The sequence below is a fragment of the Lygodium microphyllum genome, chromosome 13, assembly GCF_053477565.2.
Source record: "Lygodium microphyllum isolate KBCC chromosome 13, Lygodium_microphyllum_v1.1.10, whole genome shotgun sequence".
In the NCBI taxonomy this organism is placed as follows: Eukaryota; Viridiplantae; Streptophyta; class Polypodiopsida; order Schizaeales; family Lygodiaceae; genus Lygodium; species Lygodium microphyllum.
This window is the reverse complement of record NC_141147.1, coordinates 13,630,044-13,655,642: the sequence shown is the minus strand read 5'-3', so window position 1 is coordinate 13,655,642 and position 25,599 is coordinate 13,630,044. Positions and strand designations below refer to the sequence as shown.

General features: G+C 43.2%; 1 protein-coding gene across 1 annotated transcript in view; it reads left to right on the top strand.

The window, feature by feature from the left end:
• Positions 1 to 25,599, top strand: part of LOC148026355 (uncharacterized) — a 58,175-nt gene that overhangs the window by 22,367 nt on the left and 10,209 nt on the right. Inside the window, exon 2 of the mRNA XM_087690772.1 lies at positions 10,482 to 10,970. Within this exon, the coding sequence (XP_087546898.1) occupies positions 10,482 to 10,970 (489 nt within the window). The remainder of the gene's footprint in view (positions 1 to 10,481; positions 10,971 to 25,599) is intronic.

Here is a 25,599-nt window from a genome sequence, read left to right as displayed (position 1 = left end):
GCTCATTGCCGACAGATGATGGGAATTGGATAGATATATGTATTTCAGCTTTGTACATACCTAGACTTAGCTGATTCTTTTCTTCTCTTAAGGCACATTGCCTTTAGGTGGGAGGTTGTTGGGAATAAAGGGCCATCATGCCTTTTACATGTGCACGGGTGTGAACACACCCTTAGCACATTTGTACTTTTATATATATATATCTATCTAAAAACCTAAAGAGGTACACTCAACATTGTATCCACAAGTCGTGCTCACTCTCCTCTCTACTCTGCACTCTCTCTGTGTCTCTGTCTCTCTGTTGCTGTGTGTAAGCATTGCGTGTCTCAATCTTCGCGCCATAGGTTACAATAGCTATCTCACCACACAAATCAACTTCCATCTTCATCAATCTCCGTCTCTTGAACTCAACTTTCAATCACTCTACTCTTGCTCTCCCTTTTTGTCACCTTCTCTTCCTCCTATCTTTATGTCTCTCTCCCTCTCCCTATCCCTTTCTCATCTTTTCTTCCTCTTCTCTCCTTAACCCTCTCCCTCTTTCTCACTTTCAAGTTTCATTCATATATATTACACCCTCTCCTTTTCCCAAATCCCGTTTTCTCTCCCTCTTTTCCTTTCTTCTCATTCTTCTTCACAATGTCTAGGTCTCTTCATGATCTATCTTTTAGTCGCACATTTTCTATGTGTAGGATGATTTTATATAAAATTTTATATGTATTTTTTTAATGAATGTACGAAACAAGGTATTTTATTATTAAATTTTTTATGTATGTTACATACCATACATATTTGCGTACTGAATGTATCATACTAAACATACAAAACCAACATGTGCACACCATGCATTGGTTGTTGCATACCATAGGGATTTGTGCCATATGTTCCCGTATGTGGTCCGTGTCCAACCATAGCATGAAAAATTGTGCTTCCACCATAGTATCCTGGTTGCCTCATTGTAGCATGCATGCTCGGTTGTCCAAAATCCATTGGACTGTTGGCACTTCCATGATGGCCTTGCATTTGTATTCCTTGCCTCGTAGGTACCAACTGTTTTGTTTCATTAGCATCTTTGGGAGCTTCAAGTGAAGTTTTTGGCATTTCCTTGAATGCACCTTGCTGTCTTGAAGGTGTAGAAGATGATTTCTTCTTCTTGCCCTTGTTGTCCTTCTTGGGAGCATTTAAAAATTAGGTAAATTGAGGATCCTTTGCCAATTCAGCAAAGAGATTTGCTGCTGTCCTCATCCGATTCTTGCAGTGGTCATCAAATGGGTTGGAGGTGAGAGAAAGCCAAGATGAGAGAGAAATCTGATTTTCTTCACGAGAAAACCCTAAATTCTGCCTACTGCTTGTTCCAGCCTGCATTTAATGCAGCCACCTATTGTGAGGCACCTCCAAATGCTATCACCTGATCAATAATGCTGTTGCTAGTCCCTAGAAGGTGACTCCTTGCTATCTCTTGCTTGTTGAGGCCCCTAGATGGCTATCTTTTGCAGCAAATTGCTGTTCTTGTTGGGAATAAAGGGTCACCGTGCCTTTTAGTATGTGTGGGTGTAAACGCACCCTTACACTTTGTACTTATATATTCAAAACCTAAAATGTGGTATATTGTCATTGTACCGAATACCTAGTGTGTCGTGCTCACTCTCTCATTCTACTACTCTCAACTTTCTGTCCCCTTCACTCAGCTCATGCGTAGACTCATAGACTACAAATTGGTCTCAGAGCACACAGGTGGTGTATGCTTCCTGAAGCAAGTGACGGGCGTCAGGCGAGCAGGAGCTTCAGGTCCCAGATGTGGAATGACAGTTGATAGGTCGCAGGAGACATGTTTGAGGCGACCAGGCTCAGGCCACATGTTGCAGATGAAACACTATAGACGACATGTTGTAGGCGACCTGCGATTGGATGAAATGGGCTGTAGGCACACGGCGCATGGCGCACATCGGATTGGATGGGACGGACTGCGATGCGACAGGCAGCGGTAAACCTTAAAAAAAAAAGGAAATACCTTTTTTTTCTCTCCTTTATCAGGCGTTCACACACCAAGGCACAAAGCCAAATTCTCCCCAAGAAAATTGGGGCTTTTCTCGGATTTGGGGACTCTAATGCAGAAGTGGACAATCTGGCTCAGAAATTTGAAATCAGTGCACAATTGCCCATGAAAATTTGGGGTTTTTTCACATTTCGTTGAATTTCTTCAATTTCAGTGAAATTTCTGCACACCGGACCCGAGAAATTTGGGGCTTTTGCAGAATTTCATCAATTTGTGCAAGAATTGCTTAGTATATGCACTTGGGCACTTGAATTGATGCAATTTTGAATAGATTATCCTCTTAAAATTTAGGGCTTTTAACCCAAATTGTCAAATTTGTGCTCGGGAATGCCTTTGGAGCAGAAATTTCAGCGAAATTTTGGGGATTTCACATGTAATTGTTGGCTTGGTCTCTAACTATGTCAGAAATTGCTTGAGGAGTGCAGCGAACAACATTTTTTAATTCTGAAAATTCATTTGCAGATCTGAAATTTTTTGCAATCTTGGGATTTTCATTGCTGGTTGGTACTCTTGTGCACTGTGGTCATTTGTGTCATATTTGGGCTTGCCTTTGGTGAGTGGTTAGTCAATTTGGGGCTGCAAATTATGGCTGGAAACAGTGACAGCAGTAATCTTTTCTTTTTGCACATTAAGAAGCTTGAGGGTGTCCATAATTTTGCAATCCAGCAGAAACAATGCTATAATGTCTTGGTGCAGAAGAAACATGTAAAGCCCATTAGAACCAAGGGAATCAAACCAGGAGACATGGGACAAGAGGAGTGGGATGACTTGGACGAACTTGCTTGCTCTACCTTTGAGCTCTCAGTGTCAGACAACTTGCTCTTCAACATTGAGAAGTTGAATTCAACATATGCAATGTGGCAAAGGCTTGAAGAATTATATGCTCAAAAAAGTGCAGCCAACAAGGTTTATTGGCTGAAAAAACTGATGGACTTTCGCATGAAAAAGCCATGTCTGTACATTTGAATGAGTTTAACTTAATTTTCAGTCATCTGATTGCTTTGGATTTTCATATCGATGAAGAGTTCAAAGCTACATTCTTGCTATGCACCCTACCTGAAAGTTGGGATACTTTTAGGACAGCTTTGTGTAATTCTAATGCTCAGCTGTTATACTTTGATGTGGAGAGTTCTTTGCTGATGGAAGAACTCAAAAGGCAAAACAACTTAGCAAACAAGTCTTCAAATGCATTACACACTAGAGGCAGATTTCAGCATAAGAGCAGTTCTGAAAACAAAGCACGCAACAAATCTTGTGGAAAGAATGTGGAGGCATCATTGTGGCAAAAGGGCACTACAAAAGGGATTACTTGTAGCTAAAGAAAGAGAAGGGCAAAAACAAAAACAATGAAGCCAACAAGGCTGAAAACAAGGACAACCACCTTGTCAAAAAGAGCAATGTAAAAATAGAAGAGGTTAATGTAGTCACTGATGATAATGACAGTGATGGTGATGTATTTCTAGCTTATTCTTTGGATGCACATGCATTGATTGCGAATTCTGAGGATGACATTCACACTTGGATACTTGATTCAAGTGCGTCCTTTCATGTTACACCACATCGTGAGTTGTTCTTTGACTACAATGGTGCTGTATGTGGTCTTGTCTACTTGGGGGATAACTATGCATGTAAAATGTAGGTATTGGCAGTATAAAATTGGAATTTCAGTATGGCTCCACGTTTGTTTTGCATAATGTGAGATATATACCTCAGCTAAAGAAGAGCTTGATTAGCACTAGGCAACTAGATGATGAAGCCTATCACACCACCTTTAGGGATAGCAAATGGATAATATGTAAGGGCTTTCGCATTGTTGCCAAGGGGTCGAAAAGCGATACTTTGTATCCTTTGCATGTATCTAGTGTGCGTAACCATGTTGTCTCCATAATTGAGCATCCAAGTGTTGCTTCATGGATAGCTGGTTGAGACACATGAGTCAATTTGGAATGAAAGTGCTCTCTTGTTTGGGTTATTTACCGTATTTGAGATATGCTGATTTTGAACAGTGTGATCATTGCATTTATGGTAAACATGCTCAAATGTCACACAAAAAATCTATTTCTCTAAAGTCTTCACCCTTAGAGTTAGTACATTCAGATGTATGTCAAATGCCAGGGTTATCTTTGGGGGGGGGGAGTTTCCCAAGAAGTGTGGTTGGGCCAAGCCACCTTTGTATGCACACTTGAAGGTGTTTGGCTGCGAGGCATTTGTGCACATATGCACGGAAGAGTGCAGCAAACTTGAGCCAAAGTCTTGTAAATGTATTTTTCTAGGATATGGTGATGAAGGTGAAATGGGGTATAGTTTATGGGATCTCGAGAAAAGAAAAGTAGTACGCATCAATGATGTCATCTTTTGGGAAGATCGCATGCACAAACAACTCGAAAGAACAGAGGAGGTCCGAAGAGTTGTATTTTGGGAGGATATACCAATAGGACAACAAAGAATGCCTGTTAGATAGTAGCAAATACCTGCTAAAAATGTCTTTGAAAATGCAGGGAATGATGCTGTAAATGATCAGCAAGATCTTGCCCATGATGTCCCCACAAATTCAGTAAGAACATGTGCACTTGGAACAACGTGAACGAGTTATACAACAAGATGTACCTATAGAACAACAAGCTGTTAATGCAGATTTACAGGCTGAACAACTAGCAAATTTTGACCATTGGGTTTGTAGGTCGACTAGAGTGCAAAAACAGCCAAATAGATTTGTTCTTGGAGTCAACTGTGTGGCTGATTATGTCATGTTAACAAATTGTGGTGAACTGTCATGCTTCCAAGAAGCAATGAATAGATAGGATAGTAAGAAATGGCAAAAAGCAATGCTATCAGAGATGGAATCTCTCATGAAGAATGGCACTTGGGATTTGGTACTTTTGCCAAAAGGACAAAAAGTGCAACCTTGCAAATGGGTTTACAAAATGAAAGCCACTTTTGGTTCTTTGCCGAAGTACAAGGTACACTTGGTTGCTAAAGGGTATAAGCAAGAACGTGGAATTGACTTTGATGAAATCTTTTCTCTTGTAGTCAAAATGACTATCTTGGGCTTGGTTGTATGTGAGGACATGGAACTCATACAGATGGATGTAAAAACTGACTTCTTACATGGTGATCTGCATGAGGAAATCTATATGCAGCAGCTTGACGGTTTTGTTGCAAAGGGGAAAGAGCACATGGTATGTTAACTCAACAAAAGTCTGCATGGGCTGAAGCAGACACCACACGAATGGTATCACAAATTTAATACATCCATGCAATCTCAGGGATTTCACCGTTCTCAAGTTGATCATTGCTTATATACCAAGAAGGCAACAGATGGCAGCCTTATTCTCTTAGTATTGTATGTGGATGACATGCTAATTGCAGGCAAGGATGTTCATGCCTTGGACTCCTTGAAGCAGAGTCTACACAATAGCTTTGATATGAAAGATCTTGGTGAGGCAAATCACATTCTTGGCATGCGTATACTCACAGACAGATCAAAGGGTCTTCTTTATCTGTCACTGCAAGAGTATATTACCAAAGTTTTGCAATGTTTCAATATGGAGGGGGGGGGGGGGGGGGAAGCTATCAGTGTACCATTGCCTCCATATGTGAAACTTAGTGTAGATGACAGCCCTATATCAAATGATGGGAAGGCTGAAATGGCCAAGATATCCTATGCTTCAATTGTTGGTAGGTTGATGTATGCTATGGTTGCTACACGTCTTGACATTGCATTTGTGGTGGGAGTGGTTAGCAGATACATGGCATATCTTGGCAAAAAGCATTGGGAAGCAGTGAAGGGTATCATGACTTAAGGGCACAAAGCAAGAAGTCCACTTTAGGATACGTGTTTATGTTCACAGGAGGAGTAGTCTCTTGGATATCTAGGCTACAAAAATGTATTGCACTGTCTACTACAGAGGCAGAATATGTGGCTACCACAGAGGCATGTAGAGAGGCTTTATGGCTTTCACGTCTGGTGAGAGAGCTTGGGATCACAGAGGTTCCTATCCTCCATTGTGACAGTGAGAGTGCTATCATGCTAGCATGGAATTGTGTCTTTCATGCAAAGACAAAGCATATACAGGTGAAGTATCACTTCATTAGGGATATGCTTGACAGCAAAGGCATTGAGCTTGTCAAGGTACATACAGATGATAATCTTGCAGACCTTCTCATGAAAGGTCTTCCAGCTGAGCGGTTTACTCATTGCCGCCAGATGATCGGGGTTGGATAGTATATGTGTCTTTTCAGCTTTGTACATACATACACATGGCTGAATCTTTTCTCTACCTTCCAACACGTTGCCTTTAGGTGGGAGGTTTTTGGGAATAAAAGGTCACCGTGCCTTTTAGTGTGTTCGGGTGTGAATGCATCCTTACACCTTGTACTTTATATATATTCAAAACCTAGAATGTGGTATATTGTCATTGTACCGAATACCTAGTGTGTCGTGCTAACTCTCTCATTCTACTACTCTCAACTCTTTGTCCCCTTCACTCTCAGCTCACGCATAGACTCATAGACTACAGTTCTTTGATTAGAAAATGGACCAGCAGCTCTCTCTCTCTCGCTCTCCCAAGCTATAAACTAACTGAATGGTTGAGACTCAACCCAAAAACGTTTTTTGAGTTCGCATGGTCATTTTTGCCAAATGGCATCCTTCTAAACCCATTTTTTAAACATGATTTAACCATTTAATTAATTTTAAGAATTAAATAATCTTAAAAATTAATTTCAGCCCTTTTGACCTTGTCCACTCCTTGTCCTCTTGCTTCTTGTTCTTGTCTTGTACCTTCTTTTTCTTCCCGCTACCTGTACCTGCAATAAATGCCTTGGTGGAGCTAGAACTATAGGCCCCAATCTCTATGAGTCACTCGTTATGCTCCAAGACAAAGCGGGGAAAGCTCCTCCCATAAGAGGGTCTTGTGGGTCCTTGATGTGATTGATTTGTTATGTCATAATGAAAGAATGATCAAGAATGTGCCTTCTCTCCACTATTATAACATGGCTATCAAATGATCCCTTGATAGTACGATTTTAGTAGCCCACCCATCAAGAAACAAACCCAAGCGACGTCATCCAAAACTCCCTTGGAATATCGTGGACTTTGCTGCCTAAGATCTATTGAGTCTACCTTGCAAGGAAAGCTTCACTCGATTCCCATGAGGATCGATTTGAAAATAAGGTTCCTAAACAATACTAAGGTCACTTATCAGTTTATCTAGCTTCAATTTAGTGCAATTGCTTGTAAGGCTGGTGTAGAAGACATCGAACTGAGGAGATGGTAGTTGAGTCAAAAGGATCATAGCCATGTTTTCGGAGGATATCATTCGACTAAGAGAGGCAAGGTCACCTCTCATGTCCTCCATCTTCGTGATGCGCGCCTTCATAGAGGAGGTATAATCAAGACTAAGCTTATGCAACTTCTTCTCCAGGAAAATCTTGTGGGCAAACATCTTATGTAGATACAAAGACATAAGCTACTTCCACACTTCTATCGCAGTCTTCAACGTGCGAACATGCACAAGGACAGAGTCTTGCAAACTCAAAGAAAGGAAGGATTGGGCTCAAGAGTTGAGCGAATCCCACAAGGCTGCATGGTCCATAGAAGTCCCATTTGCAGGATCCCCTTAGGACGGGGGATGGAATTTGAAACAAGAGCCCGAAGATCAAAGGTGTCAAGTATGCACTTCACATTACATAGCCACGACAAATAGTTTGTCTTCTTTGGGTGATGAAGGTAAGATAGGCACTTGTCCGAAGGTATGAAGGACGGTATCTTCACTGAGGATGGAGCCTTTTGTGAAAGATGAATGGAAGGGGGATGGGTGCGCATGGGGGACTTGTCATGCCAACTGTAATCGCGATAATCGTGTCTTCGCCTAAAATAGTGATTGGAAAGAAGCTCCTCCTTTGAATCATCAAAGCTTCTGAATTGGAAAGATATCTCCAAACCTGCAATCACCTAGAAAGCTGTGTTTGACAGATAAACAATTGTCACTAGAAAGCCACCAAGAAGTTATCACTTGCACAGAAAGTTGTAGCCTATAGCAGAAAGTTGTCAAGTCTTAGGAAGCTATCGCATGCAGCAATATGTTGTTGACGCCTGCATGAGGTAGTGAATACCAGCAAAAATGCAAATTTGCGTTTTGATCAAAATGCAAAAGTTCATGCCGCTTGATGCTAGAAAGTTGCTGCTTGGTCCTTGGAGATTGTCGCGTGGCTGCTTGGGGGTGTAAATGGGCAATAGACCACCTCTTCAGCTAGTAAATGCAGTAAACACAAGTTGAAAATCCGTGTTTGGGAAATTTTGGCTGGTCCTCCGTGATGAAAACCTGCTCTTTTGCAAGAAATCTCTAGATTTTGTCCTTACTTAGGCAATGATACCATGTGAGAGTGCACAACAGAAGAGAAACATGAACATAGAGAGAAGTAGAAAGAGAGACAGAGAGGAAGTAGAGGATGAGGAAAGAATATTGCACTGATTGAAGAAGAATGTTGATACAATGATGATGGACTTATCGGTCTTTGCACGCAGCCCAAAGCGTCAATGAGGGCACTAGATCAGGTTGATGATGATGGCAACACCAAGCACGGAGAGATAGAGTGTGCATGTGTAAAGGGAAGACTGAAGATTGAAGAGTGGGTGTATCTTCCAAGTGGGGGCTGGCTATGAATAGGCATAAATGCCCAAATCTAGCCGATCTGCATTAGTGGAGGCCATAAATGCTGGCCGACCAGCAATAAATGCTGGTCATAGAGAAATAAATGCTAGAAAAAATAGGGGATACCTCAAAAAAATCCGAGATGACAAAGACAATGTCTGGCAGGTGTAGGCAGACTGTGGAAAGTAGTAAATGGCCTAGGAATGCACACAGGAAGTTGTCAAATAAAGAAAATGCACCTAAATTGCGAGAGCTCCTATGTCTCTGATAGACTTGATAGGAGCTCACGACCAAGAGATGATAGAATGACATGAGTAACACATGTAGGCTAATGGGGTCTTCGCGTTCCAATATATTTGGGCCTGATGATGAGTCGTCCTCATGAGTCATGAGTCATTTTGTATTTTGTCATTTTGGGTCCTTTCATGAGCATTGAGTGATAGCATGTGTCATGGTAGATGCCATTTTGTATCTTTTTGGAGTACTCAATTGAACATGCTACATGAATCTAGTTTCAACTCTTATATGGCCTTGCAATTGTTTTCTAAACTCAATTTCATGAAACTTTGTGCTTTCCATGATTTATCTTTAAGTTGCACACTTTATATGTGTGTATGCTGATTTTATAAAGAATTTTATAGGTATGTTTTTAATGAGCACATGAAACAATGTATTTTGACACTTTTTCGTCCTTTTACATCTTAACCTTGCCGCCATGTACACCTAAGGAATTTAACAATTCCTCAGTTTTCCCAATAGTTGCTTGGCACTTCGAGGGAGGTCTCAGTATGTATACATATTCGTATACAATTTCAATAGCTTGTCAAATATGCACGAGGCAATACTTCTCCAGTTTGAGTGGGATTGTTTGCAAGAAAGGTGTTGTGAGGATTTCCTAATCAGTTTAGAGGTTAATGATTGATCAGTCCTAAATAGGCCATTAGAGTATATATATCTGGTTTAAGATCTGCAAAAACACTGATGTGCTGGTCCAGTTTGAAGGGGTTGTTTGCATGAACAGTATCTTGTGAAATTCAGAACTGTTGGCATTCTCTATGGAAAGTTGACCTTTACAAGCAAACTTCTCAACTAAACAGGGCACCTAAACCAATGTTTTAAATAATTGTGATATGCTGATGTCTCATGGCTTAACCAGAATCTCTCCTATCAAAGTACCTTCTTCATACATGGGTTGATCAGCTTGGGTGCCTTGAAAATACCTGTACTATCAAAAGTGTGGTCTGACAGTGAACAAGGAGATGTTTTGCCCTCTACTGTTGAAAATGGCAACCAGGTTGGATACTTGTATGAATGAGCTAAATCAGGGAGCTAATTGCAAGCAGCTTGTGCTAGCCTCAGCTTTCTGCAACTGACATGGTTGTGTGTCTTTAAGCATGGAATTGTAGTGACTTCTCTAGGTTTCCTCTTTGTATGAATCATGATAGCACTCAGGATAGTTGACCTCACATTCATCTGATTATAGGCTAGTTCTGCGAGACATTGGTGTAAGCAAAAGTCATTCTGTGCTGGATGTAGCAATTGTTTAATTGCCTGTCAAAATATTTGCCAGTTTGCAGTGACTCGTAAACAATTCTTTCTCACAAGTAATTAACAAAGTGGATGTGATAATGCTTTGCAAACCAAAGTTGGGGACAGTCAGTTCTTATGCTGAAGTTTATGTTTACCCCATTACATAAACCAGGGCTGCCTAGAACCCATTAATGCATGCTATTCTGTCAATGTGCCTTATAAATGTTGCATTGTATGTGCAGGTGGAGATTTGTGAGGAGGCCAGTAATGATCCTGAGCTTTTGGAAACATTGCCCATTATGAGATTCTATGGAGAGCGACTAACACTTCCAGTTGTATATTCAACGTGTATGGGTGAAAAGAAAAGTATAAATGGAGTTGCAATAGTAGCAGATCAGCGTTACCTTCCCTACAGGAAACCTAATCCTCATCATGAGGCTGAAAAACTTATCCCGGCATGCTTGTTGCATCAGAAGCTGGGGTGGAGCAATACCACATTGTACTGGTTTGCAAAAAAACAGGATATTTCACAATGGGCTGCAGGTTTTTTAAAGGCAATGGCTCTGAATAACAAAGTACAATTCTTGGATTTGCCAGAACAAGAAGAGGCGGCCCTATGTTTTGAGGATGCCATAGTATTTTCAGCTCCAACCAACTTGTGGTATATTCCGGATGAAAAATCAAACAGATGGCTGCGAGAACTTGTGCTAAACTACTGCTCCATTCCCAGTGTAGGTAATCACACAATTATGCTACGCTTGTGCTTTATGATGACATTGATAAAATGAAAACAATGAGATCTTCTAGCTTTTGACTTACACAAGGAAGGTTTTCAACTATGGATTCAGCATTCAAATGATTATGTATTGCAGAATTGCCTAGTGCCCTGGATGTTTTCTGCAAAATCATGCTTCTGGTTGCATTTGCTTTTGATCTGCTATTTTGGCCCGAAAAACTTTAATCTGGAGTTCTCCCTTTTATGGTCCCATCTACATATTAATATGTTAGATAAAATACTTATTGGAGTAAGATTACGATGACTGAACAGCATCTCATCACTGATTTTTGACATCGCAACAACAAGGATTATAGGAATCACGGTGCCTTTACTGATTGGAACAAGATTATGATGACTGAACAGCATCTCGTCACCGTTTTTTGACATGGCAACAGCCAGGATTGTAGGAATCACAGTGCCTTTATAGCTGTAGTTGGCACACTAGTAAGGTTGCATGTGTGGCATGGGACATCAATGCTGATTGGCCAGTGTACAGGCAGCATTCAAGTCAGTTGATTGACCTGTTTGTTTGCTGTGAATGTTTGTGCCATTTTGCACCACAAGTCCATAGTGAGATCATCACAACTGCTCAGTTTATGGTGGGCAGTTTCAACCTCTAGATTAAGCTGAAATGATTAGTCAAGAATGCTACAGCATCACTCTTATTTTGCAATGAATGCTCTGCTCAATTTTCTGGGAATAGGAATGCTTCTCTTCCCCTGAAATGGCCCAGTGAATCAAAAGGTGCGAGCTCCCATCCTTCTTTTTGGCTAGCAAGGCCAGAGCATGAACCAGTCTCTGCTCCAATAGGTCTTCAATTTGTGCCTGAAGCTCCTTGAGCTTCTTCTTGACTAGCAAGGCCAGAGCATGAACCAGTCTCTGCTCCATTAGGTCTTCAATTTGTGCCTGAAGCTCCTTGACCTTCTTCTTGCTCATTCAATAGGGCGCCTTTGAGGAAGGTTTCACTCTTGGAACTAGCTTGATCTTACAAGTCCTTTGGTTGGAATGGAGCCAACTTTTGAGTGTGACTTATGCAAGAAAGAGAATTAAACTCTTGCAGCAACACCAAGTTTGTCTCAACCACATCATCTTGCTGTAAAGAAGAAGAAGAAAAAGAATTGCCTTCAATTTTCTGCACATACATCATTATAGTGCGTCAGCCCTTTTGAACTACTTGCTTCTCTTGGTGATGAGAAATGACTGCTACTCATTTAGCTCAAGCCACGAAGGGTGCAAGTTGCAACAATGCCATGCAAGGTCCATGCAACCTACCAAGACCCATCCCAAATGAGGACACAATGCAAGTGATGATCCACCAAGCCCATGAGATCATAGAGCCATGGCTGCCCTAAAATCATGTCTATATTGAGGAGAGGAGCCACCTTCAAAGTATTTTGAAACATGAAATATTCTACTTGGATAGTTCACCCCCCACTTAGGATGAGAGATGATAGCTGAAGAGGAACACTTAAGTGAGAAGAAATGATAAAGGCAATGAAGAGAGAACTCAGCTGAAGACTAGATGAAAGCTGAACACAATGATCAGTCCCTCCATGTACATTAGTGTGTAGTTTCAGTGAGGGTGCTAGAAGTGAGAAGGCACTAAGTGATAATGACCAACCGAAGTGTCTATAAACAGGCAATAAATTCTAAGGAACCCTATAAATACTATCAGGTGGTGTAACCGTATAGAAAACTCTAAAAATACTCTCGAGAGTTGAGTGGTGTTGTAGGCAAAAAAGATGGATGGGGTCCTAAAATAGGGACGAGGGACAATAAGATCAAAAGTTACCAAAATGAGTGGACTAGGACAGAGCTGGTAATGCCCTCAATGACTCAGTGTGGGGCTTACAACGAAGATATGACCATGACCACTAACACCCCATCTCGGATCTTGGGTGTGCTTGGATTTTAAGGGATGCAAAGGATGAAGAATCGAAGGCAATGAAAGAGCCTTTGTGAATATATTTGGCACATTGTCCATTGTGGGATAGTAAACTTGCTCCAACTCCCTATCTTGGATGTGATCCCAAACATAGTGATACTAGATCTCAATGTGCTTTGTGTGAGCATGAACCACATGATTCTTGGCTATGGCAAGGCAACTTTGACCATCCCCACAAATCACTGTGTGGTGTGGCCATGGGAATCGAATCTTAGCCATTCTTCTCCTCAAATAGCATCTTGGTCTCAAGGTTGCTGTACAAGTGGCTTGATACTTAGCATGTGTTGAAGAAAGAGCAATAGTAGGTTGGCACTTGATGGTCCCAGAAACGGCACTTGATCCTAAGGGAAAACAAAAATTTGTACTACATTTTTGGGAGTCTATGTCACCAGCCCATTCTTCTCCTGAAATAGCATCTTGGGGTTGCTACACGAGTGGCTTGATTCCCAACATGCGTTGAAAAAATAGCAATAGTATGTTGGCGCTTGGTGGTCCAAGAAATGGCACTTGAGTCTAAGGTAAAACAAAAATTTGTAGTACATTTTTGGGAGTCTATGTCATGAGCCCAATCTAAATCTGTCCAACCTTTTAGTGAGACTCTCTCTCCATATAAAATCCCATGGATTGGGGTGCCCGGCAAATACTGTAAAACTTGCAAAGCAACTTGCCATTGGGGTTGAAGAGGCCTTTGCAACTCGAGCTGCTAATTGCAAAAGAAACATCCAATTGCGTATGAATGAGCCATATTAGGGGCTCAACCAGGCACCTATACTTGGTGATGTTTGCCATTGCATGATGTTGGGACAATTTGGACCTTAGGTTCATGGGGCGTGACATGAAATTATCCTACAAGCAGTCATGCTAAAGATTGTCAACAACTCAGCCACATATCTTTGCTATGAGATGAAAATGCTAGTGGGTGTTTGGGACTAGCCCAAGTTAAAAATGAAGGAGTTTAAGATCAGTTATCTCAAACTTAGTTCTTAGCATCTCTCGAGTGTGTAATGTGCTCACGATGACTCCCAACAATGATCAAACCATCAACATAGAGAATGATGTATGTCACTGACCCATTAGACAATCTAAAATAGAGGTTCGGGTCATCATCAAACTGCTGAAAGCCTCAGTCAAGAAAGAAGTGGGTTATTTGTAGATACCAAGCTCTGGGTGCTTGCTTTAGGCCATAGAAGGCCTTCCGCAAGTAGTAAACACGGTCCTTTGAATTAGGGTCATGGAAACCTTGGTGGTTTCTCCACATAAATCTCATCTTGAAGATCATCATTTAGAAAGGTGGACTTGACATCCATTTGATAGAGAGGTCACCTATGATTAGCTTCCCCAATGTCAAAGCAAACTTGGCTGTTGGGGAAAAGGTCTCTACATAGTCCAAGCTAGGCTTTTGAGGAAAAGCCTTGGCAAAAAGCTTGGCTTTGAGCTTCTACAAGGTACCATCAGCCTAGTACTTGGTCGTGTAGACCCATTTGAACTCAATTACCTTCTTTTGCGAAGGACATGGAACCAAGTACCAAGTGTGCCTCTGAATGGAATCAAGCTCATCTTGCATGGTGCAACACCATGTATCATGTCAAAGCCTCCTTAATAGAAGCAGGTTCAGTGTCCTCCATAATCTTGTGCATCAAGGCATAGTTTACACTAATTGAAACAACATGTTCATGCTATCCTTGCAAAGGCTAAAGCTTTTGTGATCTGCGAGACCCCTGGGCTTGAGCTCTTGCATGAAAGCCTAGAACCATTGGGAGACCTATAAGTTCGACTATTGTGAAGTGTGTGGCTCCTCTTGGGTACCTAAATCTTGTATCACCAGCTCTCTCTTCTCAATACCCCCCTTGGGCATAGACAAATTTGCAATTGGCAATAGGCTATGGGCCTTCTCGTTCACTTCTTTAGAGCAATATTGGTTTAGGCATGGGATTGCATGGTGATCACGGAGTCACAACGTGCACATATCATTGACATAGCAAAGAAGAGATGGGCATGGATGTGCAAGTCCATTCATGGATTTGCAACACTATTATATACGGCCTACAAGTCTCCAATAGTCATGGATGATAGAGTCATGTTTTGACCAACTTGCATATCTCACTCGTGTGGTCCTTGTAGATGACCACAACACAGTTCTAGAGGAGCTTGGATGCTTTGCGGATGAGAGAGGACATGTGGCTTTTGCTTCTTCCACTTGTTAGAGAAGAGAGTCACTTATGAAGCCTCTCTTTTGGTGCCATATTTTTGGATATGCGTTGCAGACTCTTCAACCCTTGGCCATGAGAGTCCTTGCTCAGGATTGCTCTTTAGGTGCATGTGAGAGAAATTGGAGTGCCTATTCTCTCATTCACACGAAGATTCACAATCGGCTTAGTGCATGATAGTTAGAGCGGCTAATCTATTGCTGCACTAACTTGTGCATGATGAAAGCCATGATGACCATGGGTAGTCTAAAGCAGGTAAACACTTATCGTTTTGGTTAAGCTAAGTTTAAATTTGTTGTTTTCAATTGTATACAAGTTAACAATTTAGTATTTATAATCTTATGTCAAGTTATGTGCATTGTGTAGGTGAATGTTGATATATTTAAGTTGACGGTTGACACTCTTTCGAATGTACACCAGGAGGTTGATGCAGAGGAGCAGATCTTTGCAGAGCTCTATAGAGAGCTCATAACAACAGACACCTGTGACACTCACAATCAACGTGCTTGTGGGCGAGGAGTTCCGAGTTTGAGTTGCAACAATTGCTAGCATGGGCATGGTCATTTGGCACTCTTCGAGATCGACGAGAGGGTGTTTGAGTGGTTTGCAAGCATATGTGATGTGGGGCTCTAGTAGCTCTCATCCCGTGTGAGAGATGATGATATCCCTCCTCCCTTGCTTACAGTTACACAACCATTGCCTAGGGAGCCATCATTTGATGATGATGGTAACCTCATCAGTGAGGATGAGTATGAGAGTGTCTCATCATCTGATGCTGAGGGGTCATCTTCAGACTCTCTTGATTCCTATAAGAGAATCAGTCGAGATCCATCCTCTTCGATAAAAGAACAATAGGTAAATATGGGAATTTCATTTAAAATACCTCAAAATTCCAAAAATTGGAATGCTAAAGTTGGTTTGAAAGTCAAAACAATTAAGCTATACAAGGTATGTCAAGACAAAGTAGGTTGTTCAGACAGTTGATGCCTCTAATGATCCCTTCTTGATCAACGACTATCACCAAAAGAAGTGCTTTCCTCCTTGGGGAATAACTATTCATCCTTCTCTCCAACCCAAGAAAGCAAGAATATAAGACTAGCTTCAAGGTGTAGTGAACTCACCAACTTAGCTTCCTATGTTGTAGTTTAAAAGCTTGAAGGCTCAAAGGTGGTTCCATGATCCAAACAACACAATCCATTGCTATGCTCCTTTATATCCACTATCAAGTATGCCAATGATGAGATGAGAAGATAGAGAAGAAAAAGGAGAGAAAGAAGATGCTCTTGTCTTGCTTGCGGCTATGGAGCTTGGAGTATGGAGCTTGAGGATGGAGCTTGCTTGAAGCTTGCACTTGGATCACGGAGCTATCGGAGTGTGTGGGAGAGGAGGTGACTTGATCGGCATGGAGATAAGCTCACTACACCCGTAGAAATGGATGGCGCGTCGGCTATGTGAGAGGTAGCCATTAGTGATCGGCTTGGAATGCTTACTCTTGAGTCCATCGTGACTCATCCGACTCCTGATCCCTATGAGAGTTGTATGATGTATCATGTATGATCATTGACCACATTTTGTAATGGCATTGTTGTAGCCTATTTTCACTTTAAACATGTGTCTTATTATTTATAGTTTTAAAAAATCAAGTTAATTTTTTTTCATACTAATATCGTACCATACCTTGTAAAATCATAAGACACCATTTAGTACGGTATTTTATTATACCGTACTATATTGTACCTTTTGTACCTGACAACCACGTGATCAAGACTCACCTGTCAGCCTCAACCTTGTAGTATAGGTCAGGGTCATTATAGCATTGATTCATTCAATTCAGAGTTCTCTTTTTTCTTTGTCTATGTTGGTTTTTGCATTTTTGCGTTTTGTGTATTGTGTCTGTGTTTATTGCATTACTATTTGAGTTATTGTGTTTTAGTCATGTTCGTATATTTTGTGTTTTCTCAGTGCAAACCCTAGCATATCTTCACATGGTATCAAAGCTGGTGCTCTTTTAAAGAGTATCTTGTGGTATTGTGGAGAATTGTTTTTGTGCGAGATACATAGACAATATAAAATCATTTCACAATGTCTTAGACTCCTTCTTGGGATGCCATTGTGTCTTTTTAGCCTTTTCTATCATTGGAGGACCTAAGGTGGCTTTATGGACTTGGTAAGGATGTTGGCCCAGGTGTGGAGTAATTGTGAGTTTAATCAAGAATGAATGAGAATGAATCGATACATCACAACACTTGATAACAAATGAGAAGCGATGCATTAATAAGTGAGAAAGAGTTAATGCTTAAGGTGATTGCAATGAATAATGCCACACTTGTATGCTAATGATGCACAAAGTGTCTTTTTATAATAAAATCAAATCCTAATGGCTTAACTGTCATAGGAAACCCTAACCCTAGTGTTACTTAGTGCCTAGGACATTAGGGCAACAATTGCATTTAATGACAGTTTAAATGCCTAGGGAGCCCAGATCATGGATCGAAGGGCATCAACGCATAGCTCATGAGACGACTTGCACTTTGTGACGAGTACACCATAAGCCTTGTAAAGAAGAGTATTCCTCTAGTCCCTTACAATGACAAGAATAATACTATTCTGTAACATGCCTCTGTCCAAATATGTTTTTAGCAGTCCATCGAGAAACGAATCTAAGCGTAGTTGCGCGGTACTCCCATGGAATGTTCTGAGTTTTGTCGCCTAGGGTTTCTTGAGTCTGCCTTACAACGGAATGTTCGTGGGCGAACCCACTAGGATCGACCTGAAATCTAGGTTCCTAGTGGCCAAGGTCTCCTAACAGCATTCTAACGTCGGATCCTGGACATCCTACTTTACGCAGAGATACCCAAGCCGAAGCAGACCCATGTTGTACTTGGTTCAAAGAGAATGGGAAACGAGAGGGATGCGTCGCTCAACCTCTTTGTCCGTAGGGTATAGTTGCATTCCGGTCCTCTAAAACGGCATGAATCAGGTTCTAACCTAATATTACCTAAAGCTCGTACGACTGTAGAGCCTTGTGAGAAGCCTCCCAGTCCTTTGGGACCACCCTTCCGTAGGACGGATCCGTCGAGGGTTCCGTCCACCTGCTTCCCTCAATAGGCGTTCTTTAGTTATCTAGTTAGGTTCTACCACATTTTATGTGTGACATTTAAAATCAGCTTCCTTAATTAAGCCTTTTAGGGAACATGATTCATTCACGTAACTTATAGCATTGACATGAAAATAATTCAAACAGGCTCCTTGGAAGCAAACTTTATTCTAGCATTTTAACTGAGATACAAGTCTCGCCCAAAAAGGACGATTTTCGCAATCCGTGAGGATGCGCCTTATTTCTTCCAAGTTTTTGCCCTTGTACTAGTAACACGGCCTTGAGAATCCATTTCGAATCACGTAGATCGTTTGAGTAGGACCCAGAGTGAGGGAATGTATAGCCAGAGTCTCCCCTTGGCATCCAAGCGTCCTTCTACGTATAAACTAATCAGTAGAGAGACCTCTTGTGGTGGGTTTGGTCCACGTTCCCGTCATGGTTATTTAGAATCCCCTTGGCTAGGGTTGGTGGCCAGTTGGGGGTAGCTTGGCGCACCCTCCATGTATTCAACCTGATTCATTATTCAAATTTGTTTTGTGATTTTGGGTCAAACATTCCTTTCATAGACAATGATTCTAGATTTACAAGCACAAACAATAATGAAGGCAAGTGCTCATCAGGATATTTGCTAAGGTGGAGTTCCCATCTTTGAATGCTTAACGTTGCCCTTCTTGGGTCTTTCTTGCCTTGGCGTCAATTTCCATTATCTTCTGAGAGAGAAAGAATACCCTCTTTCCGATCACACTCCTATGTAATAGGAGCGAGCAATTATGCTATTGGATTTATATCCGATAGTTTTTGGATGGTAGCTTCCCTAAGTTGCTAACCTTTGGTTCTTATCTTAAGGTCCAGGTCTTAGATGATTCAAACTAGGATTTCAATTGGTCAGTTCGTAACTATTTTCCCACCTTAGAATTTTATCGGGGTTCTAAGTTTACCCTAGGGTTTCCTTCCCTTAAGATAGCATGAACTTTTGTTCATTCCTCTTGCAAGTCAAGAGTAAACTAAGCCCATTTACAGTCCTTAAATAGTTGCGAGCATCGAATGTAACGTGGCAAATGGTCGTTATTCTTGTGGATACGACCTTCAAGTTTTCTTGTATTAGCTTCGAGATGTATCATATTTTGAAAATGATATCTCCAAGAGTGTTTTGGAACTCATCGCGGCTAGTTATTGGGATAGAGACCAAAGAGCATGTTTACTTGACTCTAAGTCAAAATATGATCGTAATAACAATTTGACCTATTTATAATTAAATCCTAGCTGAGTCGAATTAAACCTAGCCCTACTTATTATATAGGATTTCATTTACCGAATTGCCTCTTGCAATTAAGTTTAGCAACTCACATGTGCATCTTGAATCTATCTTTTAAGATGAATCCCTATTATGTAGTGCAACCGAAACTATACATAATGCCACACAAATCTAGATGCAAGTATTTTCTGAGTTGATGATACGATGCGGAATTCCCATTCATAAAAATTCCTTCTAGTGCATTTATGCAAATCATAAAGCGTAACCTAAGTATTTAAGTGCAAGTGTATATGAGTTCATCATAAATGCGAGTTAATTCACTCTAATGGTCTACAGGATGCAATTGACCTACACGGAATATTTATGTACATTGACAATCTATGATGCATTTGCAAAAGTTCGAACTTAATACTTGGCTTAATACTGCAACAACCCGTAGATGCTTAATCTATTCGTGGCAAATCATGGTTATTAAGCCGTTACAACTACCTTTCGAGTTATGCAAGTTACATGGTGCGAAGTATGACTTCTTTCTAATGATGTCGATGCTTTACTGTTCGGTTCAAAGTACTAGACACGGTAGCGGTACTTGGTTTTGGAGTGTCAAATTAGCGTTTACACCCGATAACCCGTTCGTGTTAGTGGTGGCATCTTTGCCCAATCCTCCTTTTGTAGTCGCGGTCTTTCCGGTTACTTGCGAGAGTTTGCGCTTTGCATTATGGAGCTTGGAATATGACCTTTACTCCTGTCGGCGGAGCACTCCTTTATGCCGGAGTTCCCTACGCCTTGCCTTGACTTTCGCGATCTTTTTGTCAACTAAAGGCAGTTGATGGAGGGATCTCAGGAAATGGCGATGGGGAGAGAGGGTGCTCGGGGCTTCGTTCAAGTAAGGAATTGTCCTTGGGCCTCTTCTCTCTCTCTCTCTCTCTCCCTCTCTCTCCCTTCCTCTCTTACTCTAAGTTTCCCTTCCCTCACCCTCACCCTCTCTCTCTCTCTCTCTCTCTCTCTCTCTCTCTCTCACAACGTTGGCAGCAAGTGGGGGGGTAAGAGGAGAATAGCGTGTTACTGCTTAAGGAGGGGGGGAAAAAAGAAGAGAATTATCGTGTATTTGTGAGAGTGCGCAACGGAAGAAGAACACGAACACAGAGGAGGAGAGAGAGAAAGCAGGGAATGAAGGAATAAAATCTGCACTGACTGAAATGAATGCTGAATACACTGAAATGGACTGATCAGTCCCTGCACACAGCCCGGAGCGTCAGTGAGGGCACCAAAACAGACTGAAAGCAATGGCAGCACCAATGCTGGAGTGGGAGAGGAGGGAGAGTGTGCTGAACCTGCAGAAGAATGTGCTAAGAATGATTGGGGGGGCTGCTATAAATAGCCCCAAGCCAGAAAAAACTGGCCGACCTGCCAAAACTGGCCGACTTGGCCAAATATGGCCGACCTGCCCAAATATGGGCCGACTGCACACAAAAAGGCCCATTTTGGGCTGAGTGACACCCGAAAAGGGAATGCAGACAAAAACAGCAGATACAAAACTGATAGAGCTCCTCTGTCTCCTGCCAGACTTTGACAGGAGCTCACAACCAGGAGATGACAGACTGAGAATGAAAATAGAGCAGGCTAACACCCCCTCTCAGATCCTGGGAGGGTCTGAAGACCTAATAACTGCATGTGATGAAGCAAAGAAGCCTGAGGCAAAGGCTTCGTGAAGAGATCAGCCGCATTGGCCGCCGTGGGACAATAGGCCACCACTTGCTCCGAATCCACGATCCGCTCTCGAACATAGTGATATTGAACCTCAATGTGCTTCGTGCGAGCATGAAACACTGGGTTCTTTGCTAGAGCAAGGGCACTCTGGTTGTCCACGTGCAACTCCGTAGGTCCGGTCTGGGAAAAGCCAATCTCCGCCAGCAAGCGACGGAGCCAAACAGCCTCCATAGCGGTCGAATAGAGGGCCTGATACTCAGCCTCTGTAGAAGAAAGTGCCACAGTAGGCTGCTTCTTGCTGCTCCAAGAGACAGCACCGGATCCAAGGGTGAAAGCATAACCTGTAGTGGATCGTCTCGAATCCACATCACCTGCCCAATCAGAATCACTCCATCCAGAAAGGGTGATCCCATCTCCATACATGATCCCGTAGGATCGAGTCCCCTGTAAATACCGAAGAACACGCAAGGCTGCCTCCAGTGATCTTGTGTAGGAGTCTTCATAAAAGAAGACAACAAAGCCACCACAAAAGAGATATCCGGCCCAGTGTGAAGCAGCCAGATGAGAGAGCCTACAAGGCACCTGTAATGAGTGGCATCTGTAAGGGGGACTCCATCTGCCAAAAGCTGGGACTCAGGGTCCATGGGGCAAGAAATAGGCCGACACGTGACCATACCAAACTCCGAGAGAAGCTCGGAGATGTACCTGTGCTGTGAGATAAAGATGTCGTGTGCCATCTAATAGCAGTCCTAGAAAGAAGTGAAGGATCCCTAGATCCGTCATGTCAAACTCTTGCTTAAGAATGGATTGAGTATGCTCCACCTGGTGAGTGTTGCTCCCCGTAATGATAAGATCATCGACATACAAAATAAGGAAAACACAAAGAGAATCCACAACCCGTAAGTAGAGGTTGGGATCATGAGCGGAGCGCTGAAAGCCACTCTGTAGAAAGAAGCGGTCAATCCTCTAGTACCAAGCACGAGGAGTCCGCTTCAGGCCATAAAGAGCCTTCCGCAGCCTGTAGACATGATCCTCCTTCCCCTGCACAAGAAAACCAAGAGGCTGGGAAACATAAATCTCCTCCTCAAGGACGCCATTCAGAAAGGCTGACTTGACGTCCATCTGATAAACAGGCCAACGGTGGTGAGCTGCAAGAGCCATAAGAATTCGAATGGTAGACATCCGAGCTGTAGGAGCAAAAGTCTCGAAGTAGTCCAATCCTGCGCGCTATGCAAAGCCCTTGGCAACAAGCCTAGCCTTATGCTTGTCCAAGGAGCCATCTGCAAGATACTTGGTCTTAAAGACCCATTTCACACCTATCACCTTCTGTTTCTGGGGACGTGGTACAAGCTCCCAAGTATGGTTTCGCTCGATGGAATTGAGCTCGGCCTGCATAGCCTGTCTCCAAATATCCTGTGCAAGAGCCTCCTCCACAGTGGAAGGCTCGGAATCTTGAAGAATCTGAGACATAAGAGCATAGTTCACACATAGTGAACTATCCCGCTGGGCCTGTAATCGGGCTGATCTGCGTGGACCTGTAGAAGAAGCAGGAAAGTGAGTAACACCTGAATCCTGCATGAGCCGGCGATACCATAAGGGAATCCTAAGAGACTCCTGCTGCTGCGAGGGAGACCGTGTAGTCTCCGGAACCTGCAAAGCACCCATGTCGGAGAGGGACTCCCCCTCACCAAAAGAAGGTAGATCCTCCTCACCTAAAGAAGGCTGTGTATCCCGAGAAGACTCCTGAGGGGAGTCCGAAGGGGTGGAAGAACTCGTAGAAGGAGTCACATCCGCCAAAGGGGGAAGGGAAGCCGTAGTAGAAGGAGGAATGGGAGGGGTGCTAAGGGGTAACCTGGAAGGAAGAGAAGGTGGGGGGGGGGGGGGGGGGGTCCAGCGATGTCGAAGAAGTACCTGTAATAGAACCATCAATCGGATCCTCAGAGGCCGAAGCCTCATCAAAGATCACATCCCTGCTCACCTCAATCTTCCGTGTCGTCGGGTCGTAGAGCCGATATCCCTTCGTGGTCGTGCTATAGCCCACGAAGATAAGCTTTCTCGACTTAGAGTCGAGCTTCGTCTTCCTCTTCTTCTTGTCCACATGGACAAAAGCATCGCACCCAAAGATGCGAAAGTGGAACACGGAAGGCTTCTTCCCAAAGAAAGCCTCATAAGGAGTCATGTCTTGTAAAGCCGAAGTCGGAGAGCGGTTGCGAATATGCACCGTTGTGGCCACCGCCTCACCCCAAAGGAAATGAGGAAGACTCCGATGCTCTAGCATAGATCGGGCCATCTCCACCATGGTCCGATTCGCACGCTCCACCACACCATTCTCGGATGGTGTGTTCGGATGGGAATACTCCACCCGAATGCCATGATCCCTGCAAAACTGAGAGAAAAGGTGAGAAGTAAACTCGCCACCGTGATCAGCTCGAACGCTATGAACTTTGGAAGTTGTTTGTGTCTCCACAAACACCTGCTACTCGTAGAAATGGGAGTACGCCTCGCTCTTGTACTCCAAGAAATAAGGCCACACATAACGACTGAAGTCGTCCACAATCAGCATCAAATACTTGGCCTTCCCAAGGGAGGCCGTACCCATAGGTCCGCAAAGGTCGGTGTGAACCACCTCAAGCGGAGAAGTAGCCCTCCTAGAGGCAACCTGAGGGTGAGGCTGCCTATGCTGCTTGCCCCTTAAGCAGCTAGGGCACAAAGTGTGAAGAGGAGGGAAATCTGGAAGTCCCTCCACCATCTTCCTCCGAGAAGCCCGCCAAATAGAATCGAGGTTCAAATGACCATACCGAGCATGCCAAAGCAGCCCAAGCTCATGGGAAGTCCTCGCAGCCAAGGCTGTGAGCGTATAAAGTCCACCCTCGTGTGTACCCGTCCAAAGAGCATCACCCGTAGAAGCATCCTCCACTGTGACTGCATCCTGTGTAAAAATGACTCGGGTACCTAGCTGAGTAAGACCATGCACAGACAATAGGTTAAAGCCCAAATCAGGTACATAGAGAACTTTGGCGGAAGAAGACTGCCTGTTAGAAAACATAGGTAGAGTCCCCACGCCTCGAATAGGAACTGTAGAATTGTCACCAATAGTGACAGTGCCCCCTCGGGAACGAAGATCCTGAAGCCAGTCCTGTCGAAAGGTCATATGTGAAGATGCTCCACTGTCCACGAGCCAAGGCTTCTCTAGAGTGGTAGAAGCTAGGGCTGTATCCTCCTCAACAAAGACATGCACAAACGCAGACTCTGTCGTGGCTGGGGCCGCCTTCGAGTCCTTCTCCTTGAGCTTCAAATGGGGGTACTTCTGCCAACACTTCTCCTCGGGATGAGTACCCTTCCCACGGTGGGGACATTTGGGCTTCTTCTCCTTCGCATCCTTCTTGTCCTCCTCCTTCTTGTCCTTGGCCTTCTCCTTCTGTTGTTTCTTCTTCTTGCCGCCACTTGTACTTGCAGTAAAAGCCTTGGTGGAGCCAATGGCACCCACCTCTTTGAGTCGCTCATCATGCTCCAAGACAAGCGGGGAAAGTTCCTCCCATAGGAGTTTCTCACGGGTCCTCGAGGTGATGAGGTTGGTGTAGAAGACATCATAGCGGGGTGATGGCAGCTGAGTCAACAGAATCATCGCATATCCTCGGACGATATCACACGACCAAGAGAGGTTAGCTCGCCTCGCATGTCGTCCATCTTCGTGATGTGCTCCTTCATAGAAGAAGAATCATCAAGACTGAGCATCCGCAACTTCTTCTCCAAGGAAATCTTGTGGGCAAACGTCTTGTGCTGATACAAAGACGCAAGCTTCTTCCACACTTCCGCCGCAGTCAGTAACTTGTGAACATGTACAAGAACGGAATCATGTAAACTCATAAAAAGAAAGGAATGGGCTCGAGAGTTGAGCCTATCCCACAAGGCTGCACGGTCCATAGAGGTGCCATCTGACGAATCCACGGGGGGACGGTCAATGGGCGAAGAAACAAGCTCCCATATTTCGAATGTATCGAGGATGCACTCCACCTTGCACGACCAGAGGGAGTAATTGGAACCATCCAACTTATCTTCCTTCGGAAAGGAAGGGAGAATCGGCACCTGAATAGAGGGAATCAAGGAAGGCATCCGCACATCTGAAGCAGTCTTCACGGAGGGCACCTTCACGGTAGATGGAACCCTCTGAGATGCATGGACTGAAGAGGGACGAGTGCAAGGAGGCTCCTCCTGACGGCGAAACTCCTGATAATCCCGCCTCCGCTCAGAGGAATGATGAGAAAGGAGCTCATCCTCTGAGTCGTCAAAGCCTGAAAACTGGTAAGACATCTTCCGATCTGCAAAATACCAAACACCAAAGAAAAAACTGTGCTGAAGCCGAAGTAC